Source organism: Scyliorhinus canicula, chromosome 9 (assembly GCF_902713615.1).
Source record: "Scyliorhinus canicula chromosome 9, sScyCan1.1, whole genome shotgun sequence".
Lineage (NCBI taxonomy): Eukaryota > Metazoa > Chordata > Chondrichthyes > Carcharhiniformes > Scyliorhinidae > Scyliorhinus > Scyliorhinus canicula.
The window spans coordinates 168,442,225-168,464,493 of record NC_052154.1 but is presented as its reverse complement, the minus strand read 5'-3'; the positions used below and the strand labels follow the sequence as shown (position 1 = coordinate 168,464,493).

The window sequence follows — 22,269 nt, the reverse complement described above, 5'->3', positions numbered from 1 at the left end:
TGCTCTTATATTTGATGCCTCAGCTGATAAATGAAATAATCTTTATTAGTGTCAGAAGTGGGCTTACATTAACACTGCAATGAAATTACTGTGAAAATCACCTAGTTCTCCCACTCTGGTGCCTGTTTGGGTACACTGAGGGACAATTCAGAAAGTCAAGTCACCTAACATCATTTGAGACTTGTGAGAGGAAACCGGAGCACCCGGAGGAAACCCACGTAGACACGGGGAGAATGTGCAGACTCTCCACAGACAGTGACCCAAGCTGGTAATCAAACCCGGATCCCAATGCTAACCACTGTGCTACCATAGCCTTCTTCCCACCGTATCAATTTGTCCTGCTACCTTCAGGGGTCTGTGGACATTCACTCCCAGGTCCCTCAATTACTCTACACCTCTCAGTATTCTCCCATTTATCCTTTCCCTTGTTTGATCTTCCCAAATGCATCACCTCATTGTTCTTTGAGTTGAATTCCCTTTGCGATTTTTCTGCCCACCTGATCAGTCCATTGGTGTGCCGCAGGAATCAATGTTGGGGCTTCAACTTTTTGCAATTGATATAAATGATTTGGATGGAGGGACTTTGGATGGTTGATAAAAGTCTGCTGACGATACAAATATAGGTACGAAAGTAAACTAAAAAGGACATAAGGAGGCTACAAAGGGACAAAGATAGGTTAGGTGAGTGGGCAAAAATATGGCAAATGGAGTATAATGTAGGCAAATGTGAAATTGTCCATTTTGACAGGAAGAATAAAAAACTTATAATCGAAATGAAGAGAGCCTGCAGAGTTTTCATATGCAGAAGGACCTGAGTGTCCTAGTGCATGAATCACAAAAAGGCTAGTATGCAGGTACAGCAAGTAATTAGGAAAGCTGATAGAATGTTATTTATTGTGAGGGAAATTGAATACAAAAGTAGGGAGGTTATGCTTTAATTGCACAGGGCATTGGTGAGACTACACTAGTGAGTATTGTGTACAGTATTACCTGCTTTCTCAGGAAAGATATAAATGCATTAAAGCAGTTCAGAGAAGGTTTACTGGGCTAATACCAGGAAAGGGTGGGTTGTCTCACGAGGAAAGGTTGGAACGGTTAGGTTTGTATCCACTGCAGCGAATCATGCGCACATGTTTTGGGGTTGCTAAAAATTGGGAAGATTCTGAGCGGGTGTGTTCGTGGTCTTAGCCAGGATAGTAGAGGAGGAGGTGGACCCGGACACTTTGCTGGCGGTATTTGGGGTTTCAGAGAAGCCAGAGCTCATGGAAAGGAGGAAGGCCGATGTTGTGGCTTCGCCTCTCTGATTCCACGGTGGCTAATTTTACTGGAGTGGTGGTCGGCATCGCCACCGGGGGTAGCAGCTTGGTTGGGTGACCTGTATGACTTCCTGTGGTTGGAGAAGATAAAGTGAGTTAAAGAGTGCTGCAGAGAGGTTTTAGAAAAGGCGGGGGATGTTTGTGACAGAGGGGTTGTCTCATTTACTGAGACTGTTCAAAGCAGAGGTTGATAGATTTCTAGATAGCAGTGATATCGAGTGATATGGAGAGAAGATGGCATTGAGGCAAAAGATCAGCAATGGGGTGCGATTTTTCTAAATGGGAACAAAAGTCCCATAGTGAGCACGTTTAGCCGCGTGTTTCCCAGAACTCGCACTGTTGGGAAAAATAATGCTATTAAATGTCACTCGGGTTAGATAGGAGCCCAGCGAGCAGCGCCTGACTGAGGCCTCACACAGCCCCATTTTCTGCATCCTGATCTTGGAGCTCCCACCGCAACCCTTGAACCCCCTATGCCCCAACTCACTATGAGGGGACCCCGAGCTCCCCCGCTACCAACCAACACACGCATAGGGCACCCCCAGTCCAATCACCGCCGAGTGAAACAATGTCAGCTTGACACCTTGACAATGCCAGACTGGCACCCAGGTGGCACTGCCAGGGTGGCCAGGTGGTACCAGCAGTGTCAGGGTACCCAAAGGGCATGGACCTCCAATCCCCTGACAGATCCCCACAAGTGCCGTTCTGTCTGGTCCCTGTTAGTGGAGACCAGTACTGATTGGTGCTCGCCCAAGATCGCCAAGGCGTAGAGGATAGATTCCAAAGCCTCAGGTACCTAGGGAATCTGCACAATAAAGTGAGACTAGCTGTCTCATTCTAATGTGCAGACTTGCCAAAAAAGTGATCTTATCCACAATGAGTGGGATTTACATCGCAACGTCTCACGCGATCACGTTAGATCATGCAAGGCATTGTGAGCCGGGTAGATCCTGGGAGCGGGGTCTCCCGGCTTCTATTGGCCACGGGTATTTCCCATTGAATTCACCCCACATTGCCGGGAAGCCCAGAAAGTAAACCCTGATGGAATTGTTTGCATGCTCCCAAGATATCCTACCCACCATCGCTTACCTGTTCTTGGATTCATTGGTGGAAAATTGCTGCCAGTCTCCAATTGAACCTCTGCCCAGGGGCCCTTGAACCTGAGGAAGGTGCACCACTGCCCAGTTAAGTGCTTGACTGGCACATATTCGCTGAGCATTCCTGAAAAGGGGTGACGGGACGCTCTCGCTGGCTCTCTAGCCAATGGGTGGGAGGCATATATTGTCTACATTAAATACTGCCCAGTGAAACTCAGAGGTGAACTGCAGCATTGACTAGGATGGAAAATGTTGACGGGTTTGTAGGAGCCAAGGGCTTTAAAGGTGGAGGTGAGAAAAGGAATTTGATTAATTAGCATTTGACTAGCATTTACCATGATGGAAAATCTGATGTTTTAGGATAATGTATACATATGTCTCTGAGACTGCTGTATTGCTACTGTAGAAAATGGAAACGAGTGAGCAAAGATTTTCATAATCCATCTCAATTTCTTCATAAATTCAAAGCACCTTTTCTGAATTTGCACCACAAATGTAGCTTAATTAAATAAATCTTAAAATGCTATTGTACTTTATTATTCAGAGGCTTCGTCATTCGTGTTAATACTAAGCAAAACTAAATATTTCCACTCATTATTTCAGAAAAATATCTTTATTTGTGGTATAATCAAAATTGCATTAAGTATATCAAGAGATTCTGGTAGTATAAATGATTATGCCTGGCTTCAGATAGCTTCATTTCAAATTTCATTAATTGAGCTGTGTTTGTAGATTGCCCTTCACATTTGAACTTGACTTAGGATATAGACATTTTCCTTAGTTGATTGAGCTGTTCTAAAACAGAGAATACTTAATGATTTACAGCTTTAAATATGACTATTTGCAAAGAAGATCACATAAGTTTTGGATACTTTCTTCAAACTATGGGCAACATTTACAAAACTAAAACTTCTCAGAAGATGCGATTATGAATCACTTTTTATTTAATTTTTTAATTATATTTTTATTTTTAATACATTTAGAGTACTCAATTATTTTTTTCCAATTAGGGGGCAGTTTATTGTGGCCAGTGCACCTACCCTGCACATCTTTGGGTTGTGGGGGTGAAACCCACGGAGACAAGGTGAGAATGTGCAAACTCCATACGGACAGTGACCCATGTCCAGGATTCAAACCCGGGTCCTCAGCAGTGCCAACCACTGTGCTACATGCGACCCTTGAATCACTTTTTAGTTGTACAGACTCATGAACATATTTTGTACATTGAATAATGTGTGCAAGTAAAGTGTAACTTTCTTGTTCAAAGCAAATGTTATTGTGCTTGCTAACAAATTAATTTCATATCATTAAATCAAAGGTTGTAATAAATCACAAACAGGTACGAAAGTAACAACATATTTTTTCCTTTTAGATGTGGATGAGTGTATATTTAACAATGGTGGTTGCCAACACACCTGTGTAAATACAGTGGGTAGTTATGAATGTCAGTGTAAAGAAGGATTTTTTCTGAGTGACAACCAACACACCTGTATTCATCGTTCAGAAGGTAAGTTGAGCACAAAACAAGGATTTCCCTTGTGGCAACATTCATTCTTTGTCATTGAAATTGAAGATTGTACATACATATGACCATTTTATGCAAATTTACTTCATAAAAATTAGGAATGTTATCCAAATAGGCAATAACATTAGCAGTTCCTTTGCTTAGTTGTTTTATGGTCCCGTGTTGTGATAATCATCTTTAGTTATTGTATTGTATAGCAATTGAATTAAATACATGTATGTGCAAACTGAATAAAGCTTATGAGCTTCTGTGCTATTATGTATTGCTAAAAGGTTGGTAATAGTTGTCTGATGGGTGAGCGTTCTTGCACTTCTAGCCTTCAACTGCTTTTCCTTGTTTGTCAGCAATTTATTGATGGTATGAAGTTGTTGCTTCTCGGTGTTTGCCCCACAAGCTACTCATGTTTTATCTTATGTGTTGTTTCTCTTCTTTAATTATTAAAACTGGACTTACCATATCAATTATTTTCCTTTCTCAACAACTCAGAACTTTCAAACTACTTGGGCGGAATTTAAAGGGCCCATTTGTTGTGGGTGCAAACCCCGTTAAGGCAGCCAAAACCCGCGAGAGCCATATCTGGATTTGTGACAGTGAGATCTCCGTTTGAGATCTTCCCTGCCACCTACCAGTTACGTGATCAGGGGGTGTGATCCTGATTTCCATTAACTTTAATCAGGGTGAGATTCAGTGGGTTCAAGTTATAATCTAAGCGTGATTGGCGAGGAATTTCGCGACTGTCACGTTGACGAAATCGCGGCCCATGCTCAACTGCACTTAGGGCCAGAAATGAGCCCTCACGAGATTCTTGACATTACTGTCTGTCTTGCAGTCTGATTCGCCCGGCTCATGACTCAGCCGCTCGTTGCTAAGAAGGGGGAGCCGCTTTTAAACGCTCCCTTACCACTCGCTGCATGTTAACACACAAGCATGGCAACACGCGGACCTGTTTCTCGCGTTGGATACGCTGACCTGACCAGGCTGCTCGATGCTGTGGATGAGAGGTAGGGCAGCCTTTTCCACCGAGGGGGTCAGAGAACCAGCAGCAGGGTTAGTAATGCTGCCTGGAAGGCAGTGGCAGCGGCTGTCAGTGTGGGCAGCATGACCAGGAAGACCACCGTCCAATATCAGAAGAAAACCAACGACCTCTAGCGAGCTGCAAGGATAAGTTATCAACTCTCTCCTGGCCTGCCAACCCTCAAATTCTCCCCCCCACCTTCACCCTACACACACACAATCAACAAGGTTCTGCCAGAGCTGATATAGATGATAGGACACAGCTTTGGGATTCAGGAATGGTGTCAGTGACATTACAGCGACTGCGGGACTGATTGGAGGAGTCCCAAAGGCGCCAGGAGCGCCCAGTGCGTGGAACCAAGGACAACACTGCTCGGGTGCCGGCCGCAGTGCGAAGCCTGAAGCATGACATCCACATCTTGAATGGTGGTGTCCAAGGCAAGGCTCAATCTGTGATGATCATGGCTGAGGGCTGCGAATACACTGAGGAATGTGACCCAGACGCAGATGGACATTGCCTGGGCAATCCAGAGTATGGCCCTGTCACTGAGGAATGTGACCCAGACGCAGATGGACATTGCCTGGGCAATCCAGAGTATGGCCCAGTCACTGAGGAATGTGACCCAGACGCAGATGGACATTGCCTGGGCAATCCAGAGTATGGCCCTGTCACTGAGGAGCATTGCTGAGGGCTTCGACGCCATGGTGGAGACAATGGGTGGCACAATGGTCAGCACTGCTGCCTCACAGCACCAGGGACCCAGGTTCAATGGCCTTGGGTGGCTGTCTGTCTTGAGTTTTCACGTTCTTCCCGTGACTGGGTTTCCCCCAGGTGCTCCGGTTTGATCCCATAGTCCAAAGATGTGCAGGTTAGGTGGACTGGCTATGCACAAATTAAAAAAAATATTGGGGTATCTGTCCGGTATCCTAGCAACTGTTGGCGTCTGGTCCGCGATCATAATTCTCCTAAACTCTAGTGTATACACACCAACCTCGTCAATATTCCCTCACTCTTGGTATTAGCCTCGTAAACTTCTCTAAAGTGTTTCTAACACATTTACATCTTTCCTTAGATAAGGAGACCGGTACTGCACACAATACTTCCGATATGGTCTCACCGATGCCCTGTAAACTTGAAGCATAACCTCCCTACTTTTGTAATCAACTCCCCTCACAATCAACATTCTATTAGCTTTCCTCATTAATTGCTGTACGTGTATACTAGCCTTTTGTGATTCATGTATTAGGACACCCAGACCCTACTTTTACCTCCAAGCTCTGCAATCTCTCACCATTTAAATAATAAGCTTCTTTTTTATTCTTCCTGCCAAAATGGACAATTTCACATTTGCCCACATATTACTCCATTTGCCAGATTTTTACCCACTCACTTAACCTACCTATGTTCCTTTGTAGTCTTGTGTTCTCTTCACAATTTACATTCTTGCCTATCTTTGCGTCATCAGCATATTTAGCAAAGATACCTTCAGTCCCCAAGTCATTAGTGTTGGAAGATGCATGCAGGCAGTCTGGTGAGGTTGTGGGTAGGAATGAGTTAAGCTATAATGCTCCTACAATGTTAATGGCTGTTGGCAGCAGCAACAATGTGGTTGTTTTACTTTTCTGAAACAGGTAAGACTGACATTTGAGAGTTTGTTAAGATGTCAGACATCACTGGTGCAGACCACTTTAGTTGTGTGTACTGACAGGAATCTGGAAGTGCAATTTATGGACAACTGAATTTAACACCTGTTTTCTCTGCGAAGAGTGATACACATAGAACATAGAACAGAACATTACAGCGCAGTACAGGCCCTTCGGCCCACGATGTTGCACTGTCCTGTGAAACCCTTCTAAAGTCCCTCTACACTATTCCCTTATCGTCCATATGCCTATCCAATGACCATTTGAATGCGTTTAGTGTTGGCGAGTCCACTACTGTTGCAGGCAGGGCATTCCATGCCCTTACTACTCTCTGAGTAAAGAACCTACCTCTGACATCTGTCCTGTATCTATCTCCCCTCAATTTAAAGCTATGTCCCCTCGTGCTGGACATCACCATCTGAGGAAAAAGGCTCCGAGGAACAGGATAGATGCAGGGAAGTGTGTAAAATCAGTCTGAATTTCATTGATTTACTGGAATTCCAACTTTTTTTCAGTAACATGTTTTCAATTCATGACATCTCAATACAAAAGAGCACACACTCAACTTTTTAGCTTATTAGAATCTGCCGGTTTCTTGGCTCTTCTCACAACACAAACTGCACAATTGATCTGAACACAGGATGGTGCTTTGAATCCCAGAGAAATTACAGAGACTCCCTGTTCAGCTGCCTCTGTTTCTTCCCTTTCCCCTTGCAAACCAGATAAAATTCTGCTCACCCCAATTCTCTTCACCCTCAGCCTGAATCGCCATCTCTCTCCGGTTTCTCTTTTACTTTACACCCTCCACAACCCCCTACCCCTCTTCAGCCGTGCCTTGGGTCTCGTGTTAGCTATCATGGTAAATTAATCTTCCCCCATCCAGTACTGTCCAAAACTGTTCCGTCCGGCTCTGGCACTTGGAACATGGTGGAGTTCCAATCACTAGAATTTAATTCAATAATGTCATTTTGGAGCTTTTGTTCAATTTCCTTCTGTACTTCTATACCCTTTAGACCAAATTATTCCAGGGAACATTTTCCTTTTTTGTTGAACGACCTTTGGACATAGAAGAGTACATCCTGCTCACCTCCTATTTCACTTGGTGCACTTTGAATCGGAGCATCCCCACAAGGCCATCTTCGAATGAGGCACACGTCTTCAGAAGCACAGCTTCTTAAAAGTAAAATACTGCGAATGCTGGAAATCTGAAATGAAAACCGAAAATGCTAGATAAACACAGCAGGTCTGGCAGCATTTCAGGAAGGAAAAACAAAGTTAACGGGTACAATTTTCCAGCCGCATCCCGCCAGGATCGGGATGGGACGCGGCCAGTAGATCCTGGGACTGGCCTCTCCTGGGATTCCCGACGGTCGTTACGCTTCGCGAGATCTAGCCATATCTCGCTAGACGTCGCAATCTGGATCCTGCCCACAATGGGCGGGACCCAGACTTGCATAGTTAAGATCACTTAAAAGCCCAGTTAACTATGTCCAAGCCTGATCGAACACCACCCAGAGTGTCAGGCTGGCACTGCCCTGGTGCAGACTGGCATTTTGCCCGCTTCAGGGATCAATCCGGGCGTGCCCTGCGTGTGAGGTGAGCTTCCGGGGCAGGGGGGGCAGAGGGGAGGACTCCCTTTTAGGTGAGTTGGGGCATTGGGGGAATTCGGGTGTCGTGTTGGGGGCTTAAGAGATCCGGGCGCTGCTTTTAAATGGCACCCGACTCTCTTCCTGCACTTGTGAGTTTCACTCGTTAGAGTTCCACAGTGCAGGAAATTATGCAAAAGTGCGGCCTGGGAGGGTGGGGGGGGCATTTGCCGCTGGGGGCCAAAATAGCAACAAAGTGCCGTTAGATAGGGGGTCGATCCCAGCACTACAAGTGCCGGGTTCGAGCCCGCAAATCCCGCCGAGAACGGACTCTAATTGTTTTGAATAAATCATGCCCAACGTTTTGAGTTCGTATGCAGAGTCTAAACGTTAACTCTGTTTCTCTCTCCATAGATGCTGCCAGACCTGCTGTGTTTATTCAGCATTTTCTGTTTTTATTCCACATTTTCTTCAGTGAATTATATACACTAGTTCTCTCTCTTGCTGCAGCATATGTTAGCTCCTTGTGCTCAGGCTCCAGGAAAGGTTGAAAGCTGCTGAATGCCCTAGCCACCTCGTTAACATAGAGCTTGCTGTGCAAAAAGAGAAAATAAAGCATCACAATTTTGTGCATTGAAGACCCAGTACCAAATAAAGGAGGCATTACGAGTATTTGCAAATCGGATTGTATTACATGTTTTAGTAACCTTTAGAATTAGGCAACCGTACTCAGCTTCACTGATGGAGTTGTTAAAGATTTATTTGAATGGGAGATGGAACTGAGGCAGCTGATAGCATTAGGAAAGTAATTATTCACTGTTTTTTGGCTTTAGAACTAGTTTTCATTTGCCTTGGAAGTCAGGAGATCAACATTTTCCTCCAGATATGAACTGCAGTAATAATTTACAGAGGTAGACATTGTCCTCACCAGTCCATAAGCAACGACTGCCAAAAATAAAATATTCACTCATCTCGGGCGGGATTCTCTGTTGGCCCACGCTGATATCATAATCGGCTCGTGTCATCGGAAGGCCCACCCATGATGCTGCGGCCCCGATGGGCCAAGTTCCCGACCGTGTGGTTGATGTGTGGTGAGCGGTCGGGAACCTGGCGTGACAGCTGTGGACTGTGTCAATCCCCGCCGCACTCGGCCGGGTTTGGGTGGGGGGGGGGGGGGGGGGGGGGGGGGCCTGTGGGGTCGTATTTGGCGGGTCGGGTCCATGCATGGCTGCCACCATGTTGTACGGCGCGACCACTGCAGGTCGTTGTGGGGCCACGGACCCGGCCATTCTCCAGCTGCTTTTGGCGTGGGAGTTTCACCCGACGCCGCTGCTAACCCCTCACCAGTCCTGGAATCGGTGAGGGTTCGGCGCCGATTTTGCCATTGTAAAACATCCGGGAATTCTTCATTTCAGCCGGCAGTTAGCCGCTGAAATGGAGAATCAGCCGGCACTTAGCCGCTGAAACAGAAAATCCAGCCTCTCGCACCCAGTTACAAAGTAAGAGTATCGAAGAAGTCGAAAGAAGAATGATTTAAAGAGATTAGAAGAAGACTGCATCCTAGTGGAACTGGTATATTAGTGTTTCAGGTTCACAGTATCGTAGTTTTCGCTTGCAACACTGAAACAAATTTACTTTCACAAGTGGTCTCGCTCTTTTAAAAAAAGGCTTTCATTTCTCCGGCGCAGTGCTTCCCAAACCTTTTCCCGCTGTGACCCATTTAATGCTGGAAAATTAATCCGAGCCCAGAGAGAGATTGGGATGAGGAAGAGTTGTTCCACTGGGGGAGCGGAGATGTCGAGCCGGGGGTGGGGAGAGGGGCAATGGGTTTGTTCCACAACCATTTTGAAAAAAATCTAATGGGGCCTCAGAGCTAAGAGTTGTATGCATCTGTACTGGGGCCTCAGCACTGACCACAGGAATGTCTTGTCAGAGCCTCCGCTCAATGGTCACCATCTCTGCCTCTGAGCTCGTGACCCCAAATGATTGCCCCCCCTCCCATTGATTGGGAAATCGATGGTCACCATCTCTACCTCTGAGCTCGTGACCCCAAATGATTGCCCCCATCCCACCCTGAGGAAGGAGCAGTGCTCCGAAAGCTTGTGTTTGTAACAAACCTGTTGGATTTTAACCTGGTGTTGTAAGACTTCTTACTGTGGATGTAGGCGGGGAAGCCGAACAGAGCGAAGTTGGTGTTGAGGGCTTTGATGACGGTGGCAGACGTCATGTCGGGGCATGGGATGGTGAAGGGGAATCTGGAGTATTCATCGACCACACTGAGGAAATACGTGTTCCGGTCGGTGGAGGGGAGGGGCCCTTTGAAATCCACGCTGAGGCATTCAAAGGGGCGGGAGGCCTTCACCAGCGCACACGGTCCGGCTGGTAGAAGTGCGGTTTGCACTCCGCACAGACCTGGTAGTCTCTGGTGATGGACCTCACTTCCTCGATGGAGTAGGGCAGATTGCGGGCCTTAATGAAGTGGTACAACCGTGTGACTCCCGGGTGACAAAGGTTGTCGTGCAGAGTCCGGAGTCGGTCCACCTGTGCGTTGGCACATGTGCCTCGGGATAGGGCATCGGGGGGCGGGGGGGGGGGGGGGGGGGGGGGGCTCGTTGAGCTTCCCGTGGCGAAACAAAATCTCGTAGTTGTAGGTGGAGAGCTTGATCCTCCGCCTCAAGATTTTATCATTTTTGATCTTGCCCCGCTGTGTGTTGTTAAACATGAAGGCTACCGACCATTGATCAGTGAGGAGAGTGAATCTCCTGCCGACCAGGTAATGCCTCCAATGCCGCACAGCTTTAACGATGGCCTGGGCCTCTTTTTCAATGGAGGAGTGCCGAATTTCAGAGGCATTCGTGAAAAGAATGCCACGGGCCTGCCTGCCTGGTTGAGGGTGGCGGCTAGAGCGACGTCTGATGAGTCGCTCTCCATTTGAAAGGGTAAAGTCTCGTCGACTGCATGCATCGGGGCCGTGGCGATGTCGGCCCTAATACGGTTGAAAGCCTGTTGATCCTCACTGTCAGGGGGAAAAGGGTGGACTGGATGAGTGGGCGGGCCTTGTCGGCATAATTTGGAACCCACTGGGCGTAGTAAGAAAGGAACCCCAGGCAGAGTTTGAGGGCCTTGGGGCAGTGGGGAAGGGGGAACTCCATGAGGGGGCGCATGCGGTCGGGGTCGGGCCCCAGAACTCTGTTCTGGACCACATAGCCGAGGATGGCTAAGCAGTTTGTGCTGTATACACACTTCTCCTTGTTATAGGTGAGGTTTAGGAGAGTGGCGGAGCAGAGAAATTTGGCAAGGTTGGCGTCGTGGTCCTGCTGGTCGTGGCCGCAGATGGTGACATTGTCTCGGTATGGGAAAGTGGCCCGCAGCCCGTACCGGTCGACCATTCGGTCCATCTCCCTATGGAAGACCGAGACCCTGTTGGTGACGCCAAAGGGAACCCTAAGAAAGTGGTAGAGGCGGCCATCTGCCTCGAAGGCAGTGTATGGGTGGTTCGCCTTATGGATGGGGAGCTGGAGGTAGCCGGATTTTAGGTCTACAGTTGGGAAGAACCGGTACTGTGCAATCTGATTGACCATATCAGGTATGCATGGGAGGGGGTACGCGTCGAGCAGCGTGTACCGATTGATGGTTTGGCTGTACTCCACGACCATTCTGTGTTTCTCCCCCGTTTTCACCACTACCACTTGGGCTCTCCAGGGGCTGTTGCTGGCCTCGATGATGCCTTCCCAAAGCAGCCGCTGGACCTCGAACCTGATGAAGGTCCTGTCCTGGGCGCTGTACCGTCTGCTCCTGGTGGCAACGGGTTGCAATCCGGGGTTAGGTTTGCGAATAGGGAAGGTGGGTGACCTTTAGGGTCGCGAGGCCGCACACAGTAAGGGGTGGTAGGGGCCCGCCGAATTTCAATGCTAGACTCTGGAGGTTACACTGGAAGTCCAGGCCGAGTAGCAGGGCAGCGCAGAGGTGGGGGAGGACGTAGAGACGGAAGCCGCTGAACTCTATGCCCTGGATAGTGAGCGTTGCTATGCAGTACCCCCGGATTGCCACGGAGTGGGAGCCGGAGACCAGGGAGATTCTCTGATTGGCGGGATGTACCGCGAGGGAGCGGCGTCTTACCGTATCACGATGTATGAAGCTCTCGGTGCTCCTGGAGTCCAGCAGGCAGAAAGTCTCATGCCCATCGATCTTCACGCTTGTGGAGGCGGTTGCTAGATTGTGCGGGCGAGACTGGTCGATCGTGACTGAGGCGAGCCGCGGCTGGTCGTCGCTGGTGTCAGACAATGGGGTGCCTGGGGGGCAAGGGTCCTGGAACGATGGTGGCGCCCACGTGCTGTGGGGGAGACAAGATGGCGCCGCCAGACGATCCTGAGGAGGACAAGATGGCGGCGCCCACGGGCTGCACATGGCGGAGGTTGAACAAGATGGCGGCGCCCATGGGCCACATGTGGCCTGGGGAGGGGAAGATGGTGGCACCCGCTGGCCATGCGTGGTCCGCGGGGGAGAAGATGTTGGCGTCCCCTGTCCATAGCGGGTGTGGTCGGAGCGATAGCAGCGACTGAGCGTGCCTGGCACACCACAGCGAAGTGCCCCTTTTTGCCGCAGGCCGTGCAAAGGGTGCTCCGGGCCGGGCAGCGTTGGCGGGGGTGTTTTGGCTGCCCACAGAAGTAACATCTGGGGCCTCTGGGATTGGCTGGTTGAGGCGTGGCACAGGCATAGGGTTGGCTGAGTGGAATCCCCGATGGGGCGGCCGTCTGCGGGATCCACGATGCGTAAGAGGGGTGGGCCGTGCGGCCGGGGGTGTAGGTCTGGATATTGCACGTGGCGACCATCATCGATAGCGCCAGCATTTTGGTTGCCGCGAGGTCGAGCGTGACCCCCTCTAAAAGTCGCTGGCGGATGTGATCTGACGCAATCCCCGTAACGAAAGCGTCCTGCATGTGTAAATTCGAGTGTTCCGTGGCCGTGACGGTCTGACAGTCACAGTCTCTGAGCAGGGGAATTAGGGCACGCCAGAAATCTTCTATTGACTCACCAGGGAGTTGACTACGAGTTGAGAGAACGTGCCTGGCGTAAAGCATGTTAGTCCGCTGAGCGGAATTCTCTTTCAGTAGCGCCATGGCTTCATCGTAGGTCGGCGCGTCCTGGATAAGCGGAAAAACGCTGGAGCTCAGCCGCGTGTAGAGGATCTGGATCTTCTGAGCTTCCGGAATTGGGTCTGGTGCAGACCTGTTGTAAGCTTCGAAACAAGCTAGCCAGTGTTCAAAGTCCTTTTTGGCGTTGCTTGATTGCGGATCCAGCTGCCGGCGATCCGGCTTGATGTAGAGTTCCGTCTTTGTAAACTTTAGTGTAATGAATTGATGCACGATCAATTGCACAAAGACGAGAGTTTAAAAAAAAATGTTTTTATTCTCCATTTTCACATTTTCCTTCAAAAAGACAGTAAACGGTAACAAATACAAAATCAATCCCCTTAACAATAACAACGATCCCATCCTCCCACCACCCCAAACAACGGCCCACCTGTCAATATATGTATCCAATAAAACAAACCCTCCCACGGTGGAAACGAAAAACAAAGGAGAAAAAGAAAAAGGAGTCCGGGACCGCCCATGGTCACCATTAACCTATAGAGCCCTCCCCCCCCCTCCCCGACACTCAATGCCATCCAGCCTCTGAAAGAGTACCGTACATGATACCCAAGAGTTGTAAACACCCCCCCCCCCCCCCCCCTCCCAACTCCTCCCCTCCACTGCCTCTTGTAAAACTCCTCCCCCCAACCTCGGTTCCTTCTCCCCAACCTTCCACCCCGGCTAGACCCCTCGGACCCTGTTCTGCCAGGCTCCGATGGCCGCAGCCCCTCTTCCCCACTTCACTTCCGTTCACTGGCTGGCTTAAACCGGCCAGCGTGGAGACCCCCACCCGGGTCCCTTTCCCCCTTGCCCGACCCTAGGAAAGCCCAGAAATCCCCTTTTAGCACACAAGCCCTGCATATCCACCTACACCCCAAGTGTGAAAGTGAAAGTTCCATCACTTCCCTTGTCCAAATATATACAACATTGGCTCCTTTAGCCCATACACCTGCACGCAGTGAAAGAAAAAAGAAGAAAATACAGTTATGAGGTTACATCGGCACATGGCCATTTCTCAATTTCTCAGTTCTGCTACAGTCCTTCTGCCTTTGCAAACTCCTCCGCTGCTTCCACCGTTCCAAAATAAAAGTCCTTGAGCTTGTAAATCACCCTCAGCGTTGCTGGATATACAATGCCGCACTGCACCTTGCTAATGTACAGTGCCCTCTTCACCCGGTTGAAGGCAGCCCGCCTCCTCGCCAGCTCCACCGTAAAGTCCTGGTATACATGTATACCAGCTCCAGCCCACTGCACCACCCGCTTCTGCTTGGCCCAGCACAGGATCTTCTCCTTCATACTGTACCTACAGAAGCACAGTCACTACCCTTGGCAGCTCACTCGCCTTTGGTACAGGCCTCCACGACCGATGAGCCCGATCCAGTTCATGTCGGGAGTGATCCTCCCCCTCCCCCAATAGTTTCGCCAGCATCGCAGCAAAATATTCAGTCGGCCTCGGCCCTTCAACTCCTTCGGGCAGCCCCACAATCCTCAAATTCTGTCGCCTGGACCTGTTTTCAAGGTCTTCCATTTTTCTTCGCAGATCCTTGTTAATCTCTATCACCTTCTGCATCTCCTTCCCCATCGAGGTAAGTTGATCACCATGCTGCAATAATGTCTCCTCCACTTCCTTCAGCGCCTCCCCTTGCTCCCGCACCTCCGCCACTGCGCTCGCCACCGTCGTCACCGGGGAAATCGCCTCCTCCAACCGCACACTCAAAACCTCCCTCATCTCCTTCCTCATTGTCTCCATGTATTTTGTAGGCTGCCTTTCAAATTCCGCAGCCATCACCGTAGTCATTTCTTCAGCCGTAAGCAATGTGGCCTCCCCTGGTGCCCCAGCCTCCAATTTCCGTGGTGACCCTGCGGTGACCTTTACACCCCCCCCCCCACGGACCTTCAGCTGTTTTTTTTACGGCCGTTTTTTTTGCTCACTCTCGACATTTTCCTTTACTGCGCCTTCATAGTGCCTCCTCTGTGCCTTCTCCCTGCTTTTGCCGCCTCCGTGGACCCTAGGACCGGACTTAAAGCCCCGAAAGTGCTGTTCCCGAGCAGGAGCCCTCCTCCTGCCCGCCGTCACCGGAAATCACAAAGACGAGAGTTGAAACAACTGAGGCTTTATTACACTAAGGTGTGTGGCCTCCTACAGCAGCTGGCGAAATGGCTGCTGTACGGGGAGCACACATATTTATACTCCGCCTACTGGGCGGAGCCAGGAGGCAGGGACTACCCCCGTACCAGTAGTACAGGTATATACAGCAGTGGTTACTACCACATGGCCTCAATTCAATATTTAATCTGAAAGATGGTGGCCATCTCTAACAGTTCCGTGCTCCCGCAGTAATGCACTAGAACCTCAGCTTTGATTTTTGCGTTTAAGAGCTAGCTTGGGACTTGAACCCAGAACCTTGTGATTCAGAGGTAAGAGTGCTATCAACAGGACTACAGCTAAGACGATTATCAACACTAGGATGACTTTCTTTCTCTACTGTGCTTTTCAAATTTTAAGGAGGTGATCAGTTAAAAGGCTGTTGAGAAAAGAGTTGATCACATCATGTGGCTACTTGCTTGAATGTCATGGTTTAAAATCGAATTTGCATAATGAAATGTTTGTTGTGAGGGAGGAGCAGTGTTGATTTAGAGCATGCAAGCGTGAGACAGTATCAGTCCAAAACATGATGCAATCTTGCAGACCCACTTGCCATCTCTCAGAATCGTTGAAAATGCTGTGTGGAAATGCTTGCTGACATGGCAGCGGGATCATATGCTTTTGGTTAAAGTGCTGAGAAAGGTCACTGGGAATTAATCTATGGCTCAGGTTCAGCTGTTATTAGATCCTCGGTAGTACTGTATTGGATTGAAACAAATTGTGAAGACAAATATTGAACAGTGCAGCTCAGGGATAACTCTGTTTGCTTAAAAATTACTACAACATTGATTCGATGTATTATGTTTTATGTTTTTTTTTATATCTGCTCACTTTTCACCTAACCATTGCTGTTAAAAATTGGACTGATTTGAACTTGCTGCAATTAACATTAACAGAGTGATAATGGATTCATGGTGAAGTCAGCGGACTCACCATGCCAGATGAGCAACTTCTTGAACTGCTGCCTCTGTGGTGTAGGCATACCCATAACGCTTTTAGAGAGAGAGTTCCAGGATTTTGACCCAGTGACAGTGAAGGGATGGTGATATCGGGCAGGATTTACTGGCTGTTCTCGCCGGCGGGATATTCCGGTCCCGTGCCGGTGTACGGGTTTCCTGGCAACGAGGGGTGCAGACACCGGGAAATCCCGTTGACAACAGTGGGGTGGGTAAATCCCGCTGACAGGCCGCCTCCGCTGCCAAAAAACACACGGAGGTTTGGCCGGTAAATCCTGCCCTTAGTTCGAAATCAGAGTAGTGTGTGACATGCATAGGAATTTGCAGGTGGTGGTTTTCCTGTGTGCCTGCTGCCTTGTCCTTCTAGATAATAGATGTCATGGAAGGTGCTGTCGAACGACCCTTGGTGAGTTGCTGCAGTGCATATTGTGGATGGTGCACACTGCTGCTACTGTGCGTTGCTGATGGACTGAATGCTTGGGTTAGTAGATCGGGTGCTGATCAAACGGGTTGCTTTGTCCAGGATGGCGTCAAGCTTTTGGAGTATTGTTAGAGCTGTACTCAGCCAGGCAAATGGAGAGTATTCCATTCCTCCCCTGACTTACGCCATTTAGACAGTGGACAGACTTTGGGAAGTCAGGAGGTGAGGCTAGTTCTGGAACACTACTTCAGCGTTACTGTTGGAATACTCTCAGGGCCCATATTCTTTGCTGTACTTGGTGCCTTCAGCCGTATCTTGATATCACGTGGAGTGAATCGGATTGGCTAAAGATTGGAATCTGTGATGCAGGGGACCTCAGGATAAGGCCGAGATGGATCATCCACGCGTCCATTCTGGTTTCTTTATGTCCACTCCATTAATTGCATTTATGAATTAAATAAATTGGATCAATTTCCTTCTCCTCCTTCTGCCCATGTGTGTAAACAACAAATTTACCTCCTTTATCTTACTTTGGGGCTCACTGACTAAAAACCCAGCGGCAACGTTGCTGTCCTGGCCCACTTTCACAGTGGTACTGATTTATTTTAGATTTATGAAGAGTAACATTCATGACCCGACTCTCTGTGTTTACCTTATTAAATCCAAATCCCTTTACTTTGGTGGCAGAATTATGTTCCAATTTTTTCATCCAGAGTCTAAGCAAAATAAATACCTGTGTAATAACAGTTTCGTCTTTTTGATTTGATTTGATGTATTATTGTCACGTGTGAAAAGTATTGTCTCTTGCATAGTATACAGACAATGCATACCGTGCATAGGGAAGGAAGGAGAGACTACAGAATGTAATGTTACAGTTATAGCTAGGGTGTAGAGAAACGATCAACTTAATACGAGATAGGTCCATTCAAAAGTTTGATGGCAGCAGGGAAGAAGCTATTCTTGAGTCGGTTGGTATGTGACCTCAAACATTTGTATCTTTTTCCTGACAGAAGAAGGTGATGAGAGTATGTCCGGCGTGTGTGCTGGCTGCCTTTCTGAGGCAGCGGGAATTGTAGATAGTGGGATTTTGTGCATAAAGTAATCAAAACTGGACAATCTCATGCCTTACTAAATGCGCTAAAATGGAGCATCAATATTAAACCTTTGAACTTATACTTCAAGAATTCACTTGTACATAATGACATACAGCAATTTATAATTCAGAATAAATAATATTCATTCTTTAGCCAGTTAGCACATCTAAGGAAATACCAGAAATAACTAATTGCTGTGTAATATTTGTCATCAAATTAAAACATTTTGGGCCTCTTTTTGAGCCAGCATTACCATTTAAACCAGTCTGACCAATTGTGTCCTAAAATTGGGGTTTGATACACATCGATTTGTAGGCTAAAGTAGGCAGGCATTTCTGTTGCCCAATGATAGACCCCTTAAAAATTGCAATGGCAGAACATCAACCTGCAGCAAGACCCGGACAAGGTGTTAGATTCAATCATTAAAGAGGTTATAGCCCAGAATGTAGACAAGTTCAAGGTAATTGAAAAGAATCAGCCTGGCTTTGATGAAAGGGAAATCATGCTTAACCAATTTACTAGAGTTCTTTGAAGGAGTAACATGTGCTGTGGATATAGGGGAGCCTGTAGACGCATGGTAGTTGGATTAACAGAAAGCATTTGATAAGGTGTCACATCAAAGGTTATTGTAAAAAAAAAAATCCTTATGGTGTAATGTATTAGCCTGCATTGAAGATTGGCTGGTAGGTATAAAACAGAGACTTATGCAAAAATTTGTCTTTGTCTGATTGGCAGGATGAGATGAGTGGAGTTCCGCAGGCGTCTGTTGGGGCCTCAACTTTTTACAACTTACATCAGCGACTTTCATGAGGAGAGCAAAGGCAAGGGGCGGGATTCTCCGTACCGCCAGACCCGTTTTCTGGCGCGGTGCGCCCCCGCCGGCAGCGGAATCTTCTGTCCCGCAACTGGCCAATGGCGTTACTCAATGTGGCCTCCCCATGCTGCCGGGAAATCTGCAGGCATGAGTGCGCTGCCGGCGAGGCAGAAGATCCTGCCTTCGGAGAATACCGCCCATGGTAGCTAAATTTACAGATGACACAAATATAGGTAGGGAAGCATGTTGTGAAGAAAACATATGGGGTGTGATTCTCTGGTTACCCTGCGCCGAAAAAGCAGTTTGTCTTAGCGCAGCTTGGTTGTTGAAAGGCGGGAGACTCTGCTTCCGGGATCTACCCGTTTGCAACACCTCACAATCTCTCAAAACGTTGCAAGGTGAATCCAGCCCACAATGGGAGGGATCACTTTTTGGCAAATCCGCATATTAGAGCAAGTCCCTTCATCTTGGGGACCTCGGATGAGCACTGTTTGGTACTGGTTTCCAAGGTGCCAAGCTGGCATTTTTTCCGCATGCGCGATTGGGTGGGGGTTGTCCAGTGTGGGTGCTGGGGGGGGGGGGGGGGGTGGAATCCTCCCATGTTGTGCTTGGGCTGGTGGGGAGCTCGGGGATTTATTTTGTGGATAGGTGAGTTCTGGTGAGATTGGTGAGTTCTGGTGAGCGGAACTCAATTTACAATCCCCATTGTAAAAATCAGGGCCGGGATTCTCTGAGCCCGCGCCGGGTCGGAGAATCAGCGGTGGTGCAAGAAATTCCCAACACACCGTTCCGATGTCGCAACGCGATTCTCCGCCGACCGGAGAATCGGCACCAGTTGCGCGTGTGTGGTCGATGTGGCAATCAAAACGGACCCCGGGGTCATTCTCCGCAGTCGACCAGCCAAGTTCCCGCCGTGTTCCGCCGCCGTGGTTCCAACCTGGTACCACCCGGTGGAAGCTCGGACCCGCGGCCGTGATGGCCGTCCTGATTGTGTTGGGGTTGGGGGGTGTTGCGCGGGTGGATCAGACTCCGGGGAGGTGGGGGGGCCTGCACAACGGCTAGGCCCGCGATCGGGGGCTACCGATTAGCGGGCACACGCGATTTCGAGGGGACCTAGCTCCTTCTGTGTGGCTCCGCCATTTTGCCTGGTGCCGGCATGGAAATGGCCACCACTCGCATACGCGGCAGTGCAGTATCACTCCAGTGCTGTGCTGGCCCCCTATGGGCCTCTGAATCGCTGGGCCAAGAGGCCCGTTGAAGCTGGCGTGAAACACTCTGGTATTTACGCCGGCGTCAACACTTGGCCATGATTTTGGAGAATCTCCGCCCAGGGCTATTTGTGGCCCCTTATTCAAAGGGAGTTGCATTGAATAACCATGTGTTTCTTGGCACTGGAAGCACTCGGCTAAACGTGCTCACTCGGGGATTTGTTCCCTTTTGGGAAGATTGTGCCCATGGAGTTTGCAGGGAGGTATAGATGGGTTGAGTGAGTGGGAAAATATGTGGCAGATGGAGTATAATGTGGGAAAGTATGATGTTGTTCACTTTGGCAGGAAAAAGTTTTACTTTTTAAAAAAAATATTTTTTATTCTCCTTTTTCACATTTTCTCCCAAATTTACACCCACCAACAATAAACGATAATCAGTAACAAATATGTCAATCCCTATATCAATAACAACGATCCCATCCTTCCACCAAACCCCAAACATTAGCCCGCATGTTCACACAAACAAATGACAAAAAGGAATTAGGGGATCACCCATCGTCGCCGTTAACACACACAGCCACCCTCCCCCAACCCTCCCACCCACACGCCCCAACTAATGTTCAATGTTATCCAGTTCTTGAAAGTGCATAATGAATAATGCCCATGAATTGTAGAACCCCTCCATCCTTCCCCTCAGTTCAAACTTAACCTTCTCAAGAGTCAAGAATTCCAACAGGTTCCCCCGCCACGCCAGGGCACAGGATGGAGAGGTTGCTCTCCAACCCATCAGGATCCGCCTTCGGGCGATCAACGAGGCGAAGGCTACATCATCTGCCTCCGCACCTGTTTCCAACCCTGGCTGGTCCGACACCCCGAATATGGCCTCCCGGAGTTCTGGGTTGCTGCTGCTGCCGGCCTATTTCCCTACCGTTCCGCCAGGAAGTCCAGGAAAGGCTGCCACCGCCTAAAGAACCCCTGAACTGATTCCCTCAGGGCAAATTTCACCTTCTCCAACTTGATGAACCCCGCCATATCATTGATCCAGGCCTCCACGCTTGGGGGCCTCGCATCCTTCCATTGAAGCAAGATCCTCCGCCGGGCTACTAGGGACGCAAAGGCCAGAACACCGGCCTCTTTCGCCTCCTGCACTCCCGGCTCCACTGCAACCCCAAAAATTGCGAGTCCCCAGCCTGGCTTGACCCTGGATCCTACCACCCTCGACACCGTCCTTGCTACCCCCTTCCAAATCAACCCCAGCGCTGGGCATGCCCAGAACATATGGGCGTGGTTCGCTGGGCTCCCCGAGCGCCTAGCACACCTGTCTTCGCCCCCGAAAAACCTACTCATCCTCGTCCCAGTCATGTGGGCCCTGTGCAGCACCTTGAACTGTATGAGGCTAAGCCTCGCACAGGAAGAGGAGGAATTCACTCTTTCCAGGGCATCCGCCCACGTCCCCTCATCAATCTCCTCACCCAGCTCCTCCTCCCATTTACCCTTCAGCTCCTCCACCGAGGCATCATCCACCTCCTGCATGACGTGGTACACGTCCGAAATCCTCCCTCCTCCAACCCACACCCCCGAGAGCACCCTGTCCCGTACCCCACATGGGGGCAGCAGAGAGAACCCCTCCACCTGCCACCTGGCAAATGCCCTAACCTGCATGTACCTAAACATGTTCCCCGGGGGGAGCCCAAACTTCCCCTCTAACTCACCCAGGCTCGCAAACCTCCCATCCACAAACAGGTCCCTCAACCTCCTAATACCTACCCTGTACCAGCCCAGAAACCCGCCATCGATGCTCCCTGGAACAAACCGGTGGTTCCCCCGTATCGGGGACGCCATCGAGCCCCCCACCTCCCCCCTATGCCGTCTCCATTGCCCCCAAATTTTGAGGGTAGCCGCCACCACTGGACTCGTGGTATACCTTGTTGGAGGGAGCTGCAACGGCGCCGTTACCAGCGCCTCCAGGCTCGTGTCCACGCAGGACGCAATCTCCATCCTCTTCCATGCTTCCCCTGCCCCGTCGATTACCCACTTATGCACCATCGCTGCGTTGGCAGCCCAGTAGTACCCACAGAGGTTGGGCAACGCCAGCCCCCCCCTATCCCTGCCCCACTCCAAAAACACCCTTCTCACCCTCGGAGTCCCATGCGCCCATACAAATCCCGTAATACTCCTATTGACCCTCCTAAAAAAGGCCTTCGGGATAAGGATGGGGAGGCACTGGAACAGGAACAAAAACCTTGGGAGCACTGTCATCTTGAGGGACTGCACCCTGCCCGCCAGCGACAGCGGCAACATGTCCCATCTTTTGAA

At 49.3% G+C, this 22,269-nt stretch overlaps 1 protein-coding gene across 13 annotated transcripts in view; it reads left to right on the top strand.

The window, feature by feature from the left end:
* The window catches only part of scube2 (signal peptide, CUB domain, EGF-like 2), a 229,035-nt gene that overhangs the window by 23,368 nt on the left and 183,398 nt on the right, over positions 1–22,269 (top strand). For all 13 annotated transcript variants that reach the window (XM_038808152.1, XM_038808154.1, XM_038808150.1 and 10 more), the window contains exon 4: positions 3,786–3,920. In XM_038808152.1, coding sequence (XP_038664080.1) covers positions 3,786–3,920 — 135 coding nt within the window. The remainder of the gene's footprint in view (positions 1–3,785; positions 3,921–22,269) is intronic.